At 40.7% G+C, this 23,246-nt stretch overlaps 1 protein-coding gene across 5 annotated transcripts in view; it reads left to right on the top strand.

Moving 5' to 3' along the window:
- LOC127655683 (myocardin-like) overlaps positions 1–22,654 on the top strand; it is a 38,111-nt gene extending 15,457 nt beyond the window's left edge. For 2 of the 5 annotated variants that reach the window (XM_052143607.1, XM_052143608.1), the window contains exons 3-15: positions 5,119–5,175; positions 5,442–5,497; positions 7,601–7,667; positions 9,696–9,821; positions 10,418–10,596; positions 10,765–10,908; positions 11,021–11,331; positions 12,359–12,497; positions 15,209–15,643; positions 18,624–18,737; positions 18,943–19,080; positions 19,227–19,281; positions 19,396–22,654. In XM_052143607.1, the coding sequence (XP_051999567.1) occupies positions 5,119–5,175; positions 5,442–5,497; positions 7,601–7,667; positions 9,696–9,821; positions 10,418–10,596; positions 10,765–10,908; positions 11,021–11,331; positions 12,359–12,497; positions 15,209–15,643; positions 18,624–18,737; positions 18,943–19,080; positions 19,227–19,281; positions 19,396–19,823 (2,249 nt within the window). In that variant the 3' untranslated portion in view covers positions 19,824–22,654. The remainder of the gene's footprint in view (positions 1–5,118; positions 5,176–5,441; positions 5,498–7,600; positions 7,668–9,695; positions 9,822–10,417; positions 10,597–10,764; positions 10,909–11,020; positions 11,332–12,358; positions 12,498–15,208; positions 15,644–18,623; positions 18,738–18,942; positions 19,081–19,226; positions 19,282–19,395) is intronic. The other 3 variants (XR_007972066.1, XR_007972065.1, XM_052143610.1) reach the window with 3 other exon arrangements.
- The last annotated feature ends 592 nt before the right edge of the window (positions 22,655–23,246 follow it).

Raw genomic sequence — 23,246 nt, 5'->3', positions numbered from 1 at the left:
TATTGAACTTGTTGGACATCCTCCCAGTAATGCATTACAATAATGTAGTCTTGAGGTCATGAACACATTAATTCGTTTTCGGCATCAGCAACATACAGCATGTGTCGTAACTTAGCAATATTTTTGAGGTGGAAGAATGCTGTTCTACAAACACTGGAAATGTGATTTTCAAAGGACAGATTGGTATCAAATATAATATCAAAGTTCTTTGCTGTAGAAGACACATATCAGTACATCCATTGAGAGTCAAATAATATTTTAGCAGCTTATTTTTAGAGGTTTTTGGTCCAATAATTAGGACCTCCGTTTTGTCGGAATTGAGTAGAAGGAACTTTCTGGCCATACAATCTTTGATTTCATTAATACACTTAGCTAATTTGGAGAATTTTGAATTTTCAGTGGGTTTAGAAGAAATATAAAGTTGGGTATCGTCGTCATAACAGTGGGAACTTATTCTATGATTCCTGATAATATCTCCCAGGGGAAGCATGCATAAGGAGAAAAGCAGAGTCCCTATAACTGATCCATATGGCACTCCATACTTAACTTTTGTTTGATTTGACAATTCCTCATTTACACTTGTGTTAGCGGTCTGATAAATATGACCTAAACCAAGCTAATGCAGGTAGACTAATGCCAACATAATTCCTCAGCCTGTCCAAGAGAATGTTGTGATCTATTGTGTCGAAGGCAGCACTAGAAGAGAAATGCAACCACGATCAGATGATAAGAGCGAGTCATTTGTAACTCTGATAAGTGCAGTCTCTGTACTGTGATGGGGCCTAAATCCTGACTGAAATTGTTCATATATACCATTTCTCTGTAGAAATAAACATAGTTGGGAGGACACTAACTTTTCTAGTATTTCTCCTCTTTTAAGTGCTTAGTTGGTATTAGATCTAACATACATGTTGTGACTTTGATTTTTTGATAAGTTTCATGACCTATGACAGCGAAGGATTGAAGTTACTCATGGGAAAAAATATGAAGTGCTGTGGCAGTTGATTGCATAGTTCCAATTTTATTTCTGATTATTTAAATTTTATCAGTAAAGAAATTGATGAAGTCATGATGATGATGCTTTATTCCTAACCAATTTAACCACAGTTCTGAATAAACACCTAGGATTGTTGTGGTTATTTTCTATGAGTTTGCTCAAATATGCTGTCCTGGCAGCTTTTAGTGCCTGTTTTTAGCTACAGGCACTATTCTTCCATGCACCATGAAATACCTCAAAATTTGTATTCTTCCACTTGCACTCCATTTTCCAAGCTGCTCTATTGAGAGCATGAGTGTGATCTTTGTACCATGGTGCAGGGCTTTTTTCTGTAATTTTCTTTAATTGAAGGGGGGCGACACTATCAATAGTATTAGAAAAGACTGTATATATTTTTTCTGTTATTATATCGTTCTTCTAGACATTTTGGCTTACTGAGTATGTGAGACAATTCTGGAAGATTATAACTATCTTTAGTGGTCGAAAGAATAGTTCTACCTGAACGATAGTGTAGTGTAGATTGTGTGACATTAGCTGATAGCAGCAAACAATGATCTGCGATGTCATCGTTCTGTGATAGAATATCTATAGTATCAACATCAACTCCATATGACAGAATTAAATCTAGCGTATGATTATGGCAATGATTTGGTCGTGTCACATTTTTTCTGACTCCAAGAAAGTTGAGAATATCGATAAATGCTAATCCCAGAGTGTCATTTTCTGGGAAATTTGCTAATTCACCAAGGAAACCAGAATATGGTCAAACATCCAAGCACATCCAAACTATGATCTGTAATAATTTAATTTACAATTATTACTTTGATAGAAAGATATCTAATGTTTAGTAGCCCTGCCTTTATATAATGTTTATCTTTTTTTATTTTATTTTCGCTCCTTTTTCTTTTTGTCTCGTGGAGACAAAGCACGTGTGGAGGCTTCATGTTATTCATGTTATTCACGTGCCCCACCTAGAGCAAACCAAATTATAAAGACCACGAGGAGGTTACCCCATGTGACTGTATCCTCCCTAGAAACCGGGCCAATTTGTTTGCTAAGGAGACCTGGCTGGAGTCATTCAGCACACCCTGGATTCAAACTCACTCCGGGGGTGGTTGTCATCGTCTTTACTCTCTGAGCTACCCAGACCCCAAGATATGATGTTTATCTTAAATGCATTTTTTTTATTTTCATGTTCTTAATCAATTTTTTTTTCTAAATGATTTAGTAAGGGGTCTGTCTTTTGTAGTTCAGGGAACAGACACAGTCTCTATATGATATCTAGGTGATACAGTCACTATATGTTTTAGTTTATGTGACCTGTGCGATGTCTCAAGGCAGCTAGAAGACATTTGGATTATCCAATTTGTCTGCTTCCTGACCTGGATCCCAGTTAGTCAAATACCATCACAATTAAGACTATGAGCCAAATTACTAGAGAGGAGAGCGGCACCTTCCCTTGAGGGATGGAGTCCGTCTCTCTTTAGCAGGTCAGGTCTACCCCCAAAACTCTTCCGATTGTCGCCTGCAGCGACTTTAGATTACAGCCTGCAATTTACAGCATAAGTACACAATATTTACGGCATACCTTTTTGTAATAATAGTGTACCTATAAATTACTTATGTGTAGGTATAAGGGAACAATATGCAAAGTTTGAGGAATAAAGGGGTAACAACATTTATACTATAAGTATTTTATAACTAAGGGATAATTATTCTAATATTACAGGGTATGTATGACCTATAATGCTAAACAACATGTAAAATTACAAATAATTTATACTGTAAGTATTTTATAACTAAGGGGTAACTATTCTAATATTATATATTATATATTACATGGTATGTATGACCTACTATTCTAAACATCATTCTTACGTTTGCAAGCAATTTGCCAAGAACATACACCTTTTGTAATAAAACACAGGTATTATATTATATCTATCTATATATAGGCCTAGGTATTTTTTTTTAACCATGGGGTACATATTCTATTATTACAGGATACATGATGGAAATTACTGAACAACAAAACTTGAAATCTAGGAAAATGAGTTAATGAGTTTCTGCTATGATTTTATTTAGAATTCTCAATGTAGGCTACTTACTTTATGAAAGTGTATTGCATACAGTCCATCTCAGCTGCGAGATATGCCAGCACCCCCTCTTTTTATAGAAAAAGAGTTGAGAATTTAGTTGGGTAATCAAACAAAATTAAAACTAGGCAAGGCAACTAGGGAAAACAAGGCAAGCAAAATTAGAACTATTGCAAAAAAATTTCTGTAGGTAATGTGTAAATATACCATGGTTCCGTGTTGTTACAGTGTAAGTCCAACTTGTTACCCCGTTGTTCCATGTAGTTATAGGGTAAGTATAACATCTGTGGGCTGTAATTTAAAGTGGTGCTTGTTACCCCCTTGTTTCACGTAGTTACAGAGTAAGTACAATGTCAGCAGGCTGTAATTTAAAGTGGTGCTTTTTACCCCTTGTTCTGTGTAGTTATATGTTACAGTAGGTGCAATAAATATGCATACACAAAATATATTATCCTTTATTTTACAAACAACCTATTTCAAAACAGATTTACAACATTTTGTAATTTAAATCAAACATTGTCAACTTTTCATTTAAAATGATATAGTAATTACAACACCATATCACATTACACCCCCCTTGCTTGGCTTCTTCTTCCTTTTGTTCCTCTTATTTTTTTTCCTTTCACGGAGGACTCTGATGTTGAAGAGTTGATGGAATCCATGTTTTGAGTGTGTGTGTGTGTGTAAGAGAGTGTGTGCGTGTGTGTGTGTGTGTGTGTGAACATACACCAAAACTCACAATCTTTTCCTTGTGGATAATTTACTCACTGCTGTTTTAAAAAAGCTCTTATAAAAAATGAATTACATTAAACAAAATGCAGGTGTATCCTTCTTGAAACTTAATTAAACTGAATAACAATACCAGTTAATTCCTTATACAATCCATAATAAAGTATAAAAATGATTCAAATTAGGATACCAGTTACATAACAGAAATCTCACCAAACAGAATGAGGATTTCTTAAAGGGGACACACCAAATTTTTGTGTAATACAAAAAAATGGCTTTATAAACCACTTGGCTACATATATATGTAATTTTTAATCGATTGACAGCCCTAATATATATATATATATAGATATTAGGGCTGTCAATCGATTAAAAATTTTAATCGAATTAATTACATGGTGTCCCGATTAATTAATCCCGATTAATCGCATATACAAATATTTGGTGAGAAAGCCCCTCATATAACAATAATTCAATATATAATGATGAAAAAATTATACATAGTTATCTTTAAATATTTAACAATTATATATATAATATATATAATGTAATTATAAATGTAATATATAAATGTAATATAATTACATAATAATGTCAAATGCCAAATGCATGTGTCCACCTTGCATTGTTTTCCAAAAGCCACCAGGTGGAAATTGACCCATAGTGTTTGGGCCTGTCATCACTGCTTGCAGCTATATTTTTTCAGTTACAATTATTATTTTTATTGTTGTTTAAGTCACTGACGGCAAAAGGGGCAAGTGGAAGAAGGAGAGATTAAAATGTTTGGATTTGGATTTTTTTTTTTTACCACTTTCTTATTTTTATTTTATTTTTGTTACGTTTGAAGTGTACTTTGAATTACAAAATATATCTGGTTTAATTTGTTTGTGTTTCAATAAAGGAATATAATGTTTTAAAATCTATGTTGACCGATAATTCCAAATAATTACATACAATGCATTTGCCCTACCTTCATTTGAATGTGCTCTCTTTGTTTATATGACTGGTGCTTGACAGGGAATGGACTGTATAATAGGACAGAGACGTGCCGAGGTAGAACCTCCACTGACCCGATTAGCGCCTGGTGTGCGTGATTTTGTCAAACCCACTTGTGCCTAGACTTAGCTCACACTTGCATGAAAATACCAACACTTCATGGCCATGCCCACTGACTTTGCACTTATGAGTTAAGGCATTGCGCTGCACTTGCATGCTAAAAATAGGGCCCTGTGTAATTCAAATCATGTCACTTTTAATGTATATATATTGTTTTTATTGCAAATATATATTTTTCAGTTCTGCAGTTAAGAATACAGAACCGCAGACAGCAAAATGAACTCATTGCAGAGTCTGGTGAGTTTGTGTGTTTATTTTTGAATTCTGATCAGTTTGCTTGACCAAGATATTTATTGACATATCCTGCATTACCAAAATGTCACTTTGGTACCTTATTTAAAGGACATTTAAAAATAACTCTGATGATTCTGAATTGAGGCTTTGATGGAATGAGTTTATGAAAATATCATAAGAGTGACGTTTTGGTGAAGTGGGATGAAAGTTTTGTGGAGTGGGATGAAAATGTTTCCCATTTTTGTTAATTCTCTCTTTCCCCTCTCTAGGTACAAAGACCCATGTCCCTGATAAAACTGGAGAGAAAGAAGTCAGCAATGGCTTGGTGAGCCATTTATTATCTCTGCGTAAAGTAGGAAAGCTAGAATTACATTGTAACTTTATCATCCAAGGTAGGTGATTAGCAAAAATCACTGCCTGACTAAATTTTATCAACTTAAATAACTTTAACTTCATTTGAGGGGGACATTCCATACTAAAACATTCAATAGTTGGATCAAATGGTTTCCTTATTTGAGTTGCTGTTATGACACCAGCAGCTTTGAATGCCATTGTTTATTTTGAAACTGCTAAAACATTGAGCCAATGTAGATAATAAGCAAAATACTCACAGATGCCAAATTTATCTGAGAACAGAGTTGGTCTTCAACCTCTTTAGCATAATTTAATGTTTGTAATTGCATGTCTAGTTACTGTCACAGACTATTAGTATTAGTTGTGAAACACTGTTAGCACAGCTAATTATGTTGTAGTAAGACAGTAAACAGCAGATGTTTCAGCATAATTACTGTCAGGAGAAAAAAAACTTGAGAAATCTCAGAAGCTTATAGGGGGATTTGACCAATAGAATTGCCACACGACCAGAATTTTTCAGATCGTCCCGGTTTTTGGCCATCTGTCCTGAAAAATGTAATTCCATTCCAGGATGCAAAATGCCCCGAATTTCAATATTTTCCCCAATTCATTCACACATATGAACCCTTGTTTATAAGCACACTATGCAAGGAGGAGAGTCAACACATTGAATCATTAAAAAGATTCATTTTAGTTTACTGGTTTGTTCGGATGAGTGAAACTACGATTTTTCACTTTTGTGAACAACAATCCTTTACTGTTTAGTATACTTATGCTTTAATGTTCTGAAAAGAAAAACATTTCCAAAAAAGTGTGTCCTTCCATTTACTGTAAAATCTCTTAGGTTCATGATGCTCAAATACAAAACAAACATACAAAAACAAACAAACAAACAAACAAAATATATTTTTGAGCAAATGTTTATGTACATTTATTTGATTTCCTTTGGATTAAATGTACAAATGTTTTTTTATCTATTTATTTCATACACAACTTTATACTTAACACGTTATACTTTATACATAAATATTTGTACATTTTAAAAAAAATTAAAGATTCAGTGTGAATCATAAACCAAAGAAAACTGCTTAGGGCCAGAATAAGTAAATAATATGTTAAATCTGCACACACACACACACACACACACACACACACACACACACACACACACACACACACACACACACACACACACACACACACACACACACACACACACACACACACACACACACACACGTTGTGTTTCCATGTTTTATGGGGACTTTCCATAGACATAATGGTTTTTATACTGTACAAACTTTATATTCTATCTCCTAAACCTAACCCTACCCCTAAACCTAACCCTCACAGAAAACTTTCTGCATTTTTACATTTTCAAAAAACATAATTTAGTATGATTTATAAGCTGTTTTCCTGATGGTGTCCGACAAAATGTCCCCACAAGGTCAACATTTTCGGGTTTTACTATCCTTATGGGGACATTTGGTCCCCACAAAGTGATAAATACACGCTCACACACACACACACACACACACACACACACACACACACACACACACACACACACACACACACACACACACACACACACAAACACACAAACATGCACGCATGCACACACACACGCATTTCAATTTTGTAACAAAATTTCATAAAATTTAATTGAGTTATCTTTAAAATAAATGAATAAATATTTAAAGTTTTATTCAATTTTGTAAAAAATTACACAATTCATTTTGATGGAATTAAAATGCTAAAAATAAGCTATTTTTTTTTAGTTTAATAATTTAATAATTTTTTTATTGATTGAAGAAACATTTCAAACAAGGAGTAAACAATCATAAATAATATGTTTTATTTCTTGTATGATGGCAAACAATACGTTTTTCGTTCATTGATCAGGTGTCCAGAAATTTTAAAGGGCCAAGTTGGCTCTAGTCACAAACCAAAGTGAACAATTCTGCTTGGGTCACTTCACCTTTATACTTTCTTTCAGAAATAAAATTGATAATACATGTTTACAATTTGTGTTGACATTCACTGATGATGACTGGGCTATTTCTCAATGCAGCTTTGGACAGAGGATGGCACCATTCAGAAGTCGCCCCCTAGTGGTCTGACTGCTCAGACTGCACCAGGTGATGCATCAACCGTGGCCTTTGAGAGTTTTACAATACAGGTGAAACTCGAAAAATTAGAATATCGTGCAAAAGTTCATTCATTTCAGTAATTCAACTTAAAAGGTGAAACTAATATATTATATAGACTCATTACAAGCAAAGTAAGATATTTCAAGCCTTTATTTGATATAATTTTGATGATTATGGCTTACAGCTTATGAAAACCCCAAATTCAGAATCTCAGAAAATTAGAATATTACATGAAATCAATAAAAAAAGGATTTTAAATACAGAAATGTCGGCCCTCTGAAAAGTATAATCATGCATATGTACTCAGTACTTGGTTTGGGCCCCTTTTGCATTAATTACTGCCTCAATGCGGCGTGGCATGGATGCTATCAGCCTGTGGCACTGCTGAGGTGTTATGGAAGACCAAGATGCTTCAATAGCGGCCTTCAGCTCTTCTGCATTGTTTGGTCTCATGTCTCTCATCTTTCTCTTAGCAATGCCCCATAGATTCTCTATGGGGTTCAGGTCAGGCGAGTTTGCTGGCCAATCAAGCACAGTAATACCATGGTCATTGAACCAGGTTTTGGTACTTTTGGCAATGTGGGCAGGTGCCAAGTCCTGCTGGAAAATGAAGTCAGCATCTCCATAAAGCTTGTCTGCTGAAGGAAGCATGAAGTGCTCTAAAATGTCCCGGTAGATGGCTGTGTTGACTCTGGACTTAATAAAGCACAGCGGACCAACACCAGCCGATGACATGGCTCCCCAAACCAACACAGACTATGGAAACTTCACACTGGACTTCAAGCATCTTGGATTGTGTGCCTCTCCATTCTTCCTCCAGACTCTGGGACCTTGGTTTCCAAATGAGATGCAAAATTTGCTCTCATCAGAAAAGAGGACTTTGGACCACTGAGCAACAGACCAGTTCTTTTTTTCTTTAGCCCAGGTAAGACGTTTGACATTTGAAGCCCATGTCCAGGACCCGTCTGTGTGTGGTGGCTCTTGATGCAGTAACTCCAGCCTCAGTCCGTTCCTTGTGAAGCTCCCCCACACATTTGAATGGCCTTTTCCTGACAATCCTCTCCAGGCTACGGTCATCCCTGCTGCTTGTGCACCTTTTTCTTCCACACTTTTCCCTTCCACTTAACTTTCTATTAATGTGCTTTGATACAGCACTTTGAGAACATCCAACTTCTTTTGCAATTACCTTTTGAGGCTTTCCCTCCTTGTGGAGGGTGTCAATGATGGTTTTATGCACAACTGTCAGGTCAGCAGTCTTCCCCATGATTGTGAATTCAACTGAACCAGACTGAGAGACCATTTACAGGCTCAGGAACCCTTTGCAGGTGTTTTGGATTAATTAGCTGATTAGAGTGTGACACTTTGAGCCTTCAATACTGAACCTTTTCACAGTATTCTAATTTTCTGAGATTCTGAATTTGGGGTTTTCATAAGCTGTAAGCCATAATCATCAAAATTATATCAAATAAAGGCTTGAAATATCTTACTTTGCTTGTAATGAGTCTATATAATATATTAGTTTCACCTTTTAAGTTGAATTACTGAAATTAATGAACTTTTGCACGATATTCTAATTTTTCGAGTTTCACCTGTATTTCCTGACCTTCAGTCATAGTAGAATATCCCAATACCTATCCCAATATCCCAAAAAGCCCTAACCTTAAAGCTGGAATGAGCAGTTTGTCCATTAGTTATTCATATATCCATTCATCGAGTCTCCATTCATCAAACAGCTTTTTGTGTTTCCAAGTCATTCAGCTGAAAGTCCTTCAGTATTGCACTTATTATTAGCAGCTTTCTGAATGACTGAATTGGATTACCTAACAACAAATCATTTTGTAAAAAATCGTTTATAGTGGCTTTAATATCGGTCTTGAAAATATTCCCTCTTTTTCTGTTCTCTTATTATAAAACAGAGCAATTGATCCGCTATTCACATTCCCCATTTTCTCTCACTAATCATTTTGTTCTCTCACTGATTCTCTCAATCTATTTTTATGTCTCTCTCTCACACAGACAGGGGTTATGGTGGTGCTCATAGGCAGAAGAAGGCTCGTCTGGCAGAGGATATAAGTGAGAAAATCCATAGACAGCCTGGACCACTTGATCTCCTGCAGAGGAATATTCTGCCTCTGGAGAACAGTGAGTCATTTAACTGAAATTAAGCCTAATAAACTGAATATAAACATTTAGCTCCTTAATATACTGTACATAAACACACTATAAAATGCACACTACACTTTGTAATAACAATACATTTGAATGCATACAATATTGTACATATAATACTTTCTCATTGTAATTATACTTTTATCTTATTACACCACCTCAGCAAAGTGATAGAGCTTTTTATCATTAAATGTGTCCAATTTTTCTTTTAATAAAAAGCTAAATTGATCAGTTACCAATGTGCTTGGATCATCTTAACATGTCCTTAACACCCCATGAGGTGACCCACTCCATGTTAAATAAAGCAGCTTTTATTAGGCTACTGATGTGAGTGTAGCACATGAGACTTTATCACACATGAGTGTACATTATTTTAAGCATATAAGTACTATTCATTTATTTATGTGATTTTATTGGGAATAAAATTACTGAGTGTGTAACAAAAGCCATACATCTTTTTAATGAAACACTATATTCATTATATAAGTTCATTATATTGAACTTATTTCCAGAATTGTTGCAGAAAAGCTCACACCTGACCTGTTTTCCTTCTCATCCCCTTGCTTCAGCTCCTTCATTGCCATCAGATGCCTTTGAAGATGACAATTCTTCTTCCCTCTCTGCATCTCCTGAGCAACTTGGGATGCACCAATCTCCTGGCTTCTCATCATCACCTGGGGTAGGCAGTGACCAATCGCAGAGTGATGCGTCACCTGTTGCTATGCCCTTCAGCCCAAACAGTGTACAGGTAAAGATGTTTTAAGGGGTAGAAAACCAAGACAGTATGCCACTATTTTTGTTGACATAGTACCCTTTTCCTGCCTTCTTCAGTTTAATTTAAGTTGAGGTAAAAATAGCTGGAAATAAAATTATGGTTGTTCCACATTTTCACCATTGTCAATTAATCTTTTATAAGGAGTGCAGATTGGCGTTGCTCCCGGCAACTGAGTGCATCAGCCAGCCAATGACCATGACATTAACAGGGTCAAACTCTATGTCAACAACTGGGAGACCCAAAGGGATGTACATGCCCTCCCAGACACTTCCACTGCTGCCAAAGGTACACATTTACACAGATATTTCCTCGCCCCATTTCATCTCTCATCCACTCACTAATTTCTGCCATTTTTCAAAATTGTATTTCTTACATTCTCTCTTTGTATGCCTCCAAGCATAAGCCTTCCAAGCCTTCAGCTCCACCTTCTCATTCCATTCTGGGTGGGTCCTTAACTTCATCCCACCCTCCACGGCCACGGAAGCCTCGCGATTCTAAACCCAAAATGAGGAAGCTGAAATACCATCAGTACATTCCCCCATATCAAAGGGCTGGGACTGGGGACGGAGCTGGGAACACTTCACAAAAGAATAACAACATCCAGACTCCCCCCACTGAATCCTCCTACTCTCATCTCTTGGAGCAACAGCAAGTGTTCTTACAACTACAGATTGTTAACCAGCAACAACAGCTCACTGTGACAAACAGGTAAACCACCAAAGTACCCATAAGAAAATGTAGGTTATTTACCACAATAAAAAGAGAAACCCATGAGCTACAGCAGGTTTTTGCATCGTTGAGCTACAGCCTTCATCTCTCTGTCCAAGTATATGCTGTAAAATCAAATGAGTTGACTTAAAAAAAAGCATGCAAACCAAAGTAAACATACTTATTTGGCTCAAGTAAAGTGAACTAGAAATTGCATGTGCTTCTCCAGAAAACTAATTTTATCTTCAAGTTCACCCAATATTGTCTTCTTAAAGACAATATTGTCTTCTTAAAAACGATTTAAGTAAAGTTAACAAGACTTAACACGTTTCTGTGATTAAAGCAGCATCATTTTACCTTTTTTATTTTAATAGTCACGGCACATGGTGTAAGGAAGGAACATTATAACTGGGCACTGCATTCATCAAAGAGCACATTGTATATCCCCTAATATTCTTCAATGCACATTTAACTGCAGTTTTGAAAAATACTATCATATGTGTAGAGTAGAATGTTTTGTATAGGGTCTGAGTTCACTGGAAGAAAGGCTAATCACCCTAATGGTGACCACACAAACATAACTACTAACCAAATACAACAAATAGTCAAAAGAGCTAAAAATATATGCATTTTTAATTACAATTATCATTATATTTCACTATAAGTTCCCTTGTCTTGAACAAATACACATCATTTATTCAAGCGCAAGGGCCTATGGGAAATCCCAACATCCTCAATTTTGTACTTAATAATTTTGATTTATTAAATATATTTATAACTCAATTCCAAAACGTGGCATTTCAAGTAATGTTTAATTTGGTTTACTATGTAATGGTAACTTGTTTAAAACTATTGAAGGTATAGTTCACCCAAAAATGAAAATTCTATCATCACTTACCCTCATGCCATCCTAGATATGTATGACTTTCTTCAGCAGAACACAAACAAAGATTTTTAGAACAATATATAAACTCACAAATTTTAAAACACTAGTAATAAATGTCTATATTACACCTCCAAACATCAGTGAACACCAACTGAAGATTTCCGGAACCACACCTCAAAGCTCCCCTCAGTCTGGAAGACCATCAACAAGCCCCTCCACTGCTGATACGAGTCCCATGCACCAGGCAGAGTTACTTCCTTCAAACCTAGATGACCTAACAGTAAGATCCGTATTAGTTAAGATGGCATTTCCTAATAGTTTATAAAATAAATCTTTATAACATTTTTGTATTAACAATCTTTGGAGAGAATTTTGAATATATTCAGTTCCCCATCTGTCGCTCACTTCGACGTTGTGTCGAAGAAGCGACACTAGGGGTCTCTCTTGAGAGCCTTTTGCATCTCTGATCTATGAGAAAAGGCCAATGAGAAATTGGAAGACAGAATTTGCATGTCCCGCCCCCAGACATATGGGTATAAAGGGAGGGAAATGCGTCTGTTTCATTCAGAAATTTTCTTCGGAGCCGACTGGTTGTGTATGCAGCGAGCTGCGAGTCACACACTGTTCCTCCCATCTCTGAGTGTGATTGCTGTTGGATCTACGGCGCATATCAGCGGCTTTCTCCTTCTCTGCACGGCAGTGCAGCTTTGCCCCAGGGCGCTTTGACATCGCAGTAAAAGAGACATTTCCATTAAAAGAGTATTTTTCTCTAACATACACAGCGGCGTTGAACGTCCTTTTCAGGATGTGTCTTTATAAAGATGCCCTTCCGCCCCTGTGTAGTTCCTGGATGCGGTAGAGTGCTCTCCGCTCCTGACGGCCACAGGCGCTGTCTCGTGTGTCTGGGCAGCGATCACACCAAGGCAGCTTTTGTGGATGGATCATGTTCTCATTGCGAGTACATGACCATGGCAACATTGCGGACGCGGCTTTCCTTCCTCAGAAAGAACGACACTCCAGCCGCCCCTTGCGTCGCTCCTTCTTCCCACGGGATTGAGGACAACCCAGATGGCGATGAGGCGATTTGGGGATGGCAGCGGACGCGGTTTCGCTGGGTACGTCCCTGTGAACCACCCGCCCCCTGACACGATCGTTGACTTCTGTCTGGGCTCGAGGTAACAGCGGCTCGCCTCACGGCCAGCCTGCCTATCCTCTTGAGCCCCCCGAGACGGATGAGCTGGCCGCTGCATTGGAGAGTGGTCTGGCGTCTGACACGGATGACTCGAGTTCGTGGAGAACACCATTCTCCACCCGTCACCATGCCTCTCGCTCATCTGCTCTAAATACTCTTACACCCTGCCCACGGGTACACGACGGTCCCCCAGGTGGACAGAGTGGTTGCAATCCACCTGTGCCCCGAGAACGCCGCCACTTGGCAGGGTCGCCCTATGCTCCCCTCCAAGGCCTGTAGGATGACGTCTTCACTGAACTCCAAAGCCTACAGCGCCGCTTCCGCTCTGCATGCCATGGCCCTCCTGCAAGTCCACAGGGCCAAGGCTCTTAAAGATCTGCACTTGGGTATTCCTGATCCCGATGTGCTGCAGAAACTGCACTCAGTGACCGACCTCGCCCTCAGGGCCATGAAGGTCACAGCACGGTCACTCGGCAACCTCAACGTGGTATCACAACAACGCTTGCCCAGTGGAGAGTGGAGGCTTCACCCCCAGTCGTTCCAGCTGATTTGGGAACGATTCGGCAAGGCCCAGGTATATCTGTTCACCTCCCGAGAAACCTCCCAATGCCCGGTGCTGTGCAAGGTCAGGGAGGATGGGGAACAAGTCATTCTAGTGGCTCCCTATTGGCCCACTCGGACTTGGTTCTCGGATCTCGTACTCCTCGCGACAGCCCCTCCCTGGCAAATCCCCCTTAGGAAGGACCTTCTTTCTCAGGGATGGGGCACGCTCTGGCATCTGCATCCAGACCTCTGGAACTTCCACGTCTGGCCCCTGGACTGGATGCGGAAGATCTAGCTGATCTACCACCTGCTGTCGTAGACACGATCATCCAAGCCAGAGCCCCTTCTACCAGGCAACTTTATGCCCTGAAGTGGCGCTTGTTCGCAAATTGGTGTTCTTTACGGGCTGAAGACCCACAGAGGTGTGCAGTTAGGTCAGTGCTTTCATTCCTGCAGGAGAGGTTGTCCTCCCTCCACCTTGAAGGTGTATGTAGCTGCTATCGCAGCCCACCACAACACAGTAGACAACAAGTCTTTGGGTAAGCACAACTTAGTTATCAGGTTCCTAAGAGGCGCCCGGAGGTTAAAACCCTCCAGGCCGAGCCTGTTCCCCTCCTGGGATCTTTCAGTGGTCCTCTCGGGCCCCCCTTCGAGCCGCTAGAATCAGTCAGACTCAGGGCCCTCTCCTTGAAGACGGCCCTCCTGATCGCGCTTGCTTCCATCAAGAGGGTCGGGGACCTGCAAGTGTTCTCTGTCAGCGACACCTGCCTGGAGTTCGGTCCAGCAGACAGTCACGTGATCCTAAGACCGCGACCGGGCTACGTTCCCAAGGTTCCCACCACTCCCTTCAGGGACCAGGTAGTGAACCTGCAAGCACTGCACTGAGAGGAGGCAGGCTTAGCCCCTTCATTGCTGTGTCCGGTACGTGCTTTGCGTATCTACTTGGACCGCATACAGAGCTTTAGACGTTGGACACCATTACGTTGGCCTATCACACTCAAGCCGTGGCCCCCTCTTGCAGGTCCGAGCACACTCAACAAGAAGTGTTGACGTATTTCCCTCCATTTATACCCGTATGTCCGGGGGCGGGACATGCAAATTCTGTCTGCTAATTTCTCATTGGCCTTTTCTCATCATCAGAGATGCAAAAGGCTCTCAAGAGAGACCCCTAGTGTCGCTTCTTCGACACAACGTCTCGTTCCCTCCATCAGGGAACGGAAGTTACATCCGTAACCTAGACGTTTTTCCTTTCTCAGGTGTCAGTGCTTCGTCAGCAGTTACGTAAACGTGGGCTCCCTGTTTCCGGCACCAAGCCTGCACTGCTGGAGAGACTTCGCCCTTTCCAGGTGTCTCGCCCCCCGGTAACCCCTGCTCCACTTTGCCAGCTAGGGTCCACAATAGAACCCACTCATCCTGCTGGCCTCAACCAAATCACCACCAGCATTGACACCTCTACCAACCCAGCTCAGATTTACATCCATAACCCAGGTTTAGAAGAGCAAAGCTTGGCTGGTGATAGTTACTTCACTTCTTCTTCTGCTGGCTCCAGCCCCAGCATACATACTCACTCACCTTCAGTGTCCTCTGGTGCCATGTGGAGGCCAGGCCAGGCAGTAGATGAGCTTAGTGTGGATTTTGAAATGAGAGAGTGGTTGAGGAGTAGACCAAGAGAAGGAGCAAAAGACACTCAGGTGAGGATAAATACTTAACTGTTGGGTGGGAGATCAATAACCTGGTTAAACTAATCATTGACTAATAATGTGATCTGAATTATTTGGCAAGAGTTGTATAATTTTTGCCTATTAATTGTAATTTCCAATCTTCCTGCAATATGTATAAAATACTGCATAAGCAATTGCATTAAAGCAAGAAGGAAGTGAATTGTGATTTTTTTTGGAGGGTTTAAATGCACAATTGTGAAGTTTATAATTTTATAAAAGCACAAATGAAAATAATTTATTATTTGAGGTCTAAAGTTCATTAAATTGTATTTTTTAAAGGCATTTTAGGGTTTATCGCCATAGCAACGAGTCACAAAGTTGTATAATTGGCTATCACTTTATCCGCCGGCATGATGGTAACCCGCCTCTCAAGTCTCTCAAGCCTTCCAGGGCTCCGCCTCTCAAGTCTCTCGAGCCGTCCAGGGCTCCGTCTCTCGAGCCTCCCAGGGCTCCTCCTCCCGAGCCTCCTAGGTCTCCGCCTCTCAAGCCTCTCGAGCCTCCCAGGGCTCCGCCCCTCAAGCCTCTCGAGCCTCCCAGGGCTCCGGCCCTCAAGTCTCCCGAGCCTTCCAGGGCTCCGCCCCCCGAGCCTCCCAGGGCTCTGCCTCTCAAGTCTCTCGAGCCTCCCAGGGTTCCGCCTCTCAAGCCTCCCAGGGCTCCGCCCCTCAAGCCTCTCGAGCCTCCCAGGGCTCCTCCTCCTGAGCCTCCTAGGGCTCCGCCTCTCAAGTCTCTCGAGCCTTCCAGGGCTCCGCCTCTCAAGTCTCTCGAGCCGTCCAGGGCTCCATCTCTCGAGCCTCCCAGGGCTCCTCCTCCCGAGCCTCCTAGGGCTCCGCCTCTCAAGCCTCCCAGGGCTCCGCCCCTCAAGTCTCCCGAGCCTTCCAGGGCTACGCCCCCCCGAGCCTCCCAGGGCTCCGCCTCTCAAGTCTCTCGAGCCTTCCAGGGCTCAGCCTCCCGAGCCTTCCAGGGCTCCGCCTCTCAAGTCTCCTGAGCTACCCAGGGCTTCGCCTCTCGAGCCTTCCAGGGCTCTGCCTCTCGAGCCTACTACGGCTCCGCCTCCAGAGCAATCCAGGGCTCTGCCTCCCGAGCCTCCTACGGCTCTGCCCCCAGAGACTCCAGAGCCTCCTAGGGCTCCGCCTCTAGAACATCCTACGGCACCACCTCCCTCGGCTTCACCTCCAGAGCCTTCCAGGTCTCCGCCTCTAGAGCCTCCTACGGCGCCTCCTCCCTCAGCTCCGCCTCCCGAGCCTCCTACGGTTCCGCCTCCCGAGCCTCCTACGGCTCCACCTCCCGAGCCTCCTACGGCTCTGCCTCCCGAGCCACCCTCAGCTCTGCCTCCTGAGCCGCCCACGGCTCCGCCCCCTGAGCCTCCAGAGCTTTCCATAGTTCTGCTTTCCGCGGGACCGCGTCCTGAGTCTCCCTCGGCTCCGCCCCTGAGCCTCCCAAGCCTCCCTCGGCTCTGCCTCCTGTGCCTCCCTCTGCTCTGCCTACTGTGCCTCCCTCTGCTCTGCCTCCTGAGCCTCCCACGGCTCCGCCCCTGAGCCTCCAGAGTTTCCCATGGTTCCGCCTCCCTCAGCTCCGCTTCCTGAGTCTCCCTCGGCTCCACCTCCCGAGCCTTTCCCCCCTCCGCCTCCTGAGCCTTTCCCGACTCCGCCTCCAGTGGCTCCCTTAGCTCCGCCTCCTGAGCCTCCCTCGGCTCTGCCCCCAGGGTCTCCTGCGGCCCTGTCTACGCCTCCTTCGGCGCCATCACCCAAGTCTTCGACTGCTCCGCCTCAGAAGTCCTCCTTGGCCCCGCATCACACAGCTCTGTCAGCTTCCCCAGTGGTCACTCCCAGGCCACCCAAACCGGCCCTTGCCCTGTGGCCACCTCCCTGGCCTCCTAAACCTGTCCTTACTCGGTGGACACCCCCCAGACCACCTGACCCGGTCCCCGTCACATACCCCCATGGACTTCCTGTCTGCCCCTTGCGCCTCCGTGACCTGCCTGTCTTGCCCTCTGTGCCCCCCTGGACTTCCTGCCTGCCCCTTGTGCCCCCCTGGACTGTCTGTCTGCCCCTTATGCTCCCTTGGACTGTCTGTCTGCCCCTTGTGCCCCCTTGGACTCTCTGTCTGCCCCTTATGCTCCCTTGGTCTGTCTGTTTGCCCTGTCATGTGTTTAGGATCGTCTGGAATCCGATCCTTTGAGGGGGGATTCTGTCATGTTCATTGTTGTCCTTTGTTCTTTTGTGTATTTTTATTTTGAAATTCCTGTTCTGTTCCTAGTCTTGTCACATCCTGTTTTCCTTCCATGTTTTGTATCTGGTTTTTATTGGTTCATTGTTTGATTACTTTGATTTAGTTCTTGTTTGTCATTGGTTGTAGTTAATTATCTTGTTATCCTGTTTCAGAATTCTGTTTGTTGATTGGCCTTGTTACCCTTGTCCTTGTGTATTTAAACCCTGTTTATTCCTCCATTCCCTTGTCGGTCGTTGAATGTTTGCACTTCACGTGTATGTTTATGGTTCCTTGTTTGCGTCGTTACCTGTCCTGCCGTGTTTTCTTTTTTTCCGTGTTCCTCCGTGGTTTGTTTCTTATGTTTTCGTCTTTGTTACCTGTTTACTCAATAAAGAGTTGCGCTTAGATCCCCACTCCTCGTCTGCAATCCTTACAGTTACATTTTCCTTGTATGTGGTATTGGCACTCTGTTAGACTCTTTATTTATTGTGAATCTACATGATCATCTTTTAAATACAAAGATATCTCCCATCCCCTGCATACTTGTTTATTGAATGTTTTGGCAAATGTACGTATATTTTCAGCTGCCAATAATTGTGTAGCACTCTCAGCTCCACTTAACACATTTTACTCTTGTTTAAATCACTTCAACAAATTCAGCAGTTTTCCCCTAAAAATCTGTGAAAAAGTCTTATGATAAGTACTTTAAATATTTGATACAGATGCCTTTTGTTTTCTGCAGCTTTGTGGAGGTTCCCTTCATCCGTTCCTGCAACAGGACTCAGGATGCTCCAGAGGGAAACTGGACACAGATGGACAGGAAGCACTCTTTACATGCTGCACTGGTGATGGGAAAGTATGTAGTTTAAGTATTTAGTGAGAAAGTACGACAGTATTGGGACATACTATTACAGCATAACATTGTATCTTAATACCACATTATTCATTCACATCTTCTTTAGCACATGAGGTTTTGGGCAATATTAGCCTACAAAACATGCACAGATGAATATTTCACCATTGAAATTAATAGTATTTTTCTTATTTATTCCTAATATCAGGTGAACTGTTGTCAGCTTTGTGATGTGATTGGTCAAGATTTTGATTTGCCTATGCAAATTACAGCCAGTCCAATACAAGCCTCACCAGCTGTCCGCAGTTTGGAGGAGGAGTTACAGGAGGCTATTCAAAGAGTTCAGGTAAGTGTATTTGTGTTCATGTGCAGTCTGCTGTCTGACAATTTACTAAGGTATGCAACTATTGATGTATTGATTGCTGTACATCAACAAGAAGTGACTTCGAACTGTGTTCAACTTCCTGTCCTCTCTTTCTTTCACCATGTTAGATGAACCCGACTCAATCCATAGATGACATTTTAAAGGAGACTATTGGTTGTTCAGGTGAGTGCAATGACATCAGACATGCTGGTCATTGTTGGTAAATAGGTCATCAACATTTAACTAACATTTCAAAGACCATGATTTTCATTACGAAATAATATAATTATCTTTTAGATAACACTTCTCCCATCACAGATCTCCAACAAACAACCACTACTGTCCTGTCAGGCTCCTCCCCTGCCTCACAGCCCAAACAATCACAGTCCTCCAAGCGCCAAAAAGATGACAACTTCCTGTCCTCTCCTCTGTGCTCTTCGCTTCTTTTGGAGCTTCCTCCATCCCCTAACAATGCTTTGCCCCTTGGTTCTACCCCAGCTCCACTTCCCCCTCCTCCTATCTGCACCACTCCACCATCCAGCTCACTTTCCAGAAAAAGAAGGTCAGAGGTTCCTGCTTTTGACCCTGCTGACTGGCTGGAATCCTTGACCTCTGGCCTACACCCACTCTCACCTCGTGCTGCCCCATTTCTAGAAACGGACTTTGGCCTTGACTCAGACCTGAGCATCAACAGAGTCCTCAAACTGATGGTGGAGCAGTGGTGAGAAAAGGGCGAAGTGTGTATCTGTATGTGCGTATGCCTAATTGGATGCATGATTGGAAATTAACAACCTGTCAAATCGTGGTCCTTAGAGAGGTGACCCCCTCATCCTCTTGTTCATTCTTCCATTTTTGTATCCATCCATCTCTGTCAACTGATGTGACCAAACAAATCTAACGGTTGTTGACTGCTAAGCTCTACTCCACGCAAAGTCGAGAGAAAGAGACAGAAAAGGAAAAAAGAAAGAGATATGCTTTGGTAACTTGTATGGAACAATCCACAAATCTTTGAGCATGTGCACATACACTACACTTTCATTGATTGAAAAATTAATATATTATACAAAAAAAGCGGGTTTCCCCGTTGACTCGCCTCTTGCTTCAACGCCAGACTAACTGTCGGCATGTGGCAACCGTGTGGAGCAGCGGGAGCATCAAACAATCTGTGTGTTTTTGCAGGGAAGTATGCTTCCCTTGGCTGCTTTAACTGTGTGTGTGTGTTTGTGTTAGTGCATACCCACTTGCCAGCATGTTCTGTATCTACACCATAAATGAGGTGCATAAAGCACCCATTTGCACTTTTTTATGTTTATACTGGTGTACATTTTTTCCATTTCTTGCAGTGTTACACACTGTTCGTATCAAGTTATGTTCTGCGGCTAGTGTTAACTTAAAAGCATCAGCTCAAAAAGCACCTTCTAGATATTTAAGGGTAGAATACATTTTGCAACCTTTTTGCAGCAATACAGTGCAAAACAATGCTGGACAGTGTGTTCCTTTAGCTGGATTGCAAACTAAAATTAGGTATGGACTTCGGGGGAAAACTTCGGTCTTTTAAAGAAGCCAGATGTAATTTACTTGGAATCTAAAGGTCTTGACCCTCCATTTATCAGCCTAAACAATGTGTATAAATTAACGAGTGATCTTTCAACCTTTACTGTTTAAAGTTTCTTAATGGGACCTATACAACGTCATCTACCATTGTTGTTTACATAAATTTGACCTTTCACCTGCCCGTTGCTGTTATGCACTGCTTAGGACATAGCAGTGCATTATTTCTGCAATATGCTTCCAAGAAAGGCACAGGGATACAACACATTTAAATATCCAAAGAAAGTTGTGAAAACATTGCAAACTCTTTTATTCTTTACCAGTCTTATATGTGAAAGTTAATGTGTGAATAGGACACTGTGTTTGATAATCAAAGATATTGTCCAAAGTTCTGTGTTCACAAAGTTGCTGGAGAATCACAGCATTTGTGCAGCTGGACCTTGATGGTTCTCAAATGAGTTGGAATTTTGTTTTCTGTACTCCCATGACACCTACAACTAAGGTTGCTTTTAAGCCAAATGTTGTTTCAGAATAAATAAATGACCAACCTACCAACCAAAAAGCAAACCATTTTAAGTGTTTGATCAAATATATTAATTGATATATTTATTGAATAATTTATTTAAACTCTTACCATCTATCCTCGTTAAAATCATATTGTAAACGTAAAACTGTAAATTTAAAGTCTTAATTGATAGTCCACCTGCCTTTTTCATTGTAATTTTTTAACAAATTAATGAATATTTAGTTTCAACAGTAGAAAGGCTGAACTTCATCCTTTTAATTTTCAATTAAAAATTTGCCACAAAATATAAGAAGGATATATCAGAATGGCAATGTTGAAAGTAAAGTAAGTATACCTTGAGTGGACAGTAATATGTCAAGGTGGTCATGGTGATCACTGAGCTTTCTTCTTACAGGACATTTCTTACAGTCTTCTCTTCCTTACCCATTTTCAGTATCTACAGTAGTAACTTGTTCCTGCTGTAAACGAGCGGAACGATTGTTTACCTTTCTGTTAAGTTAATTTAATTTCCAAGAAAGTCTACATTTGTAGATGGTTAGAATTTAGTGGGAGCTTGATTGCTGCTCTATCTACATCAGCGTTAAATTGAATTGTACATCATATGAATACGGGAGGCCTTTGAAGACTCAAAATAAAAGGTGGATGTTATGTGAAAAATATGGATCAGGCACGTGACCACTAGTGAAAAGATCTGCTTTCAGAATTGAAACACTCCAAACAATTATATTAATTCACATAAACTAACTATTCAGTTTATAAAACCATGCATTATACATAAATGTTACCTTTTGCCAAGCAGTTTCAGTTTCTTTGTGATTCAATTACTTGAATGTGTTAATTAGATAGCTCAAAATGTTTGACACAGGGTGTGAGCTCACTTACACAACATGACAAAGTCAGTATACATCAACATCAAAGAATATGTCACATTGGTGACAGCTTATAAAGTACTCTGAAATAAAATTACAATTAATGGTGAGAACAGTCCTGTTTTGATAAGATTCATGAATATTATTGTTTATGTGATACTGATAGTGTTTTAGTTTGCATTACTCTGCATTACTGCAAATAATTATATTATTTTACAGTTTGTAATAACAAAATAAAACAATTTTACAATCTGAGATGGCATGAGGTAAATGAGAGAGTTTACATTTTTGGGGAGAACTATCCCTTTAAAATATCAACAATATTGTTATATAATTGACATTGTCCTACATTCATTGTAGATATTTAAAGGTAAAGTGTTATTATGAAAGATAAATAACAAATTATTTTTTTATTTTCTTACCTTTTTATAACTCTTTTTGATTAGATTTATACCTTTTCATAGTCATTGTGGATGAAAAATATTTTAAAGAGAACAAGGACTTAACTGAATAGTTTTACACTTGGGGGCAGGGTGAACATGTAGGGGGGAACTGTATTTTACATGAAATGTCCCATGTACACATAAAAAAATATTTCTGTTTTAATATTTGCGGACATGCAATATTTTGGTGAAAACAAGCAAAGATTCACCAAATGTGAATGAAAATTTGAAATATATAAACAAAAAGGCTCATGACAAATGTTTCAGTCAATTCACACTAACATTCTGGGTTTTTACCCACAAACTGTAAGCCATGTTACCATGCTGTTCTTTAGAGTGACAAATGTAGTAAAATTCTTGGGTAATGGTAGGCTACATCAAGATTTTAATCAGTAGGCTCTAATCATTATGTACAGGACTTGTAAATGGTCACCATTTCCTTTAAAATACTTTTAAGGATTACTAAGCACATTTTCACAAGTTAATTTTAAAAAGTCCAGTGTAACAAGTGAATGTGTGAATGCATGCATCTATCTCAATTACCATTAGTTTAAAAAAAGTTGCATGCATCGTTATTATAAGTGACCAATAAAATAGCTTTAAGGTGTTTTAAAAAAAATAAATTATTATGTCTGTCAGTGTCTACGCACATTGAACGCGCTTGGCGTGTGACTCTTCGTAAATGCTGTTACTAATATTAATAAATTCTCCATTATTGAGCACACGTGTGCCTCGCCCTTCTGATTGGTGCGCCACACG

Source organism: Xyrauchen texanus, chromosome 15, assembly GCF_025860055.1.
Source record: "Xyrauchen texanus isolate HMW12.3.18 chromosome 15, RBS_HiC_50CHRs, whole genome shotgun sequence".
Classification (NCBI taxonomy): Eukaryota; Metazoa; Chordata; class Actinopteri; order Cypriniformes; family Catostomidae; genus Xyrauchen; species Xyrauchen texanus.
The sequence above is the reverse complement of the archived record's forward strand: the minus strand, read 5'-3'. Positions and strand labels throughout refer to the sequence as shown.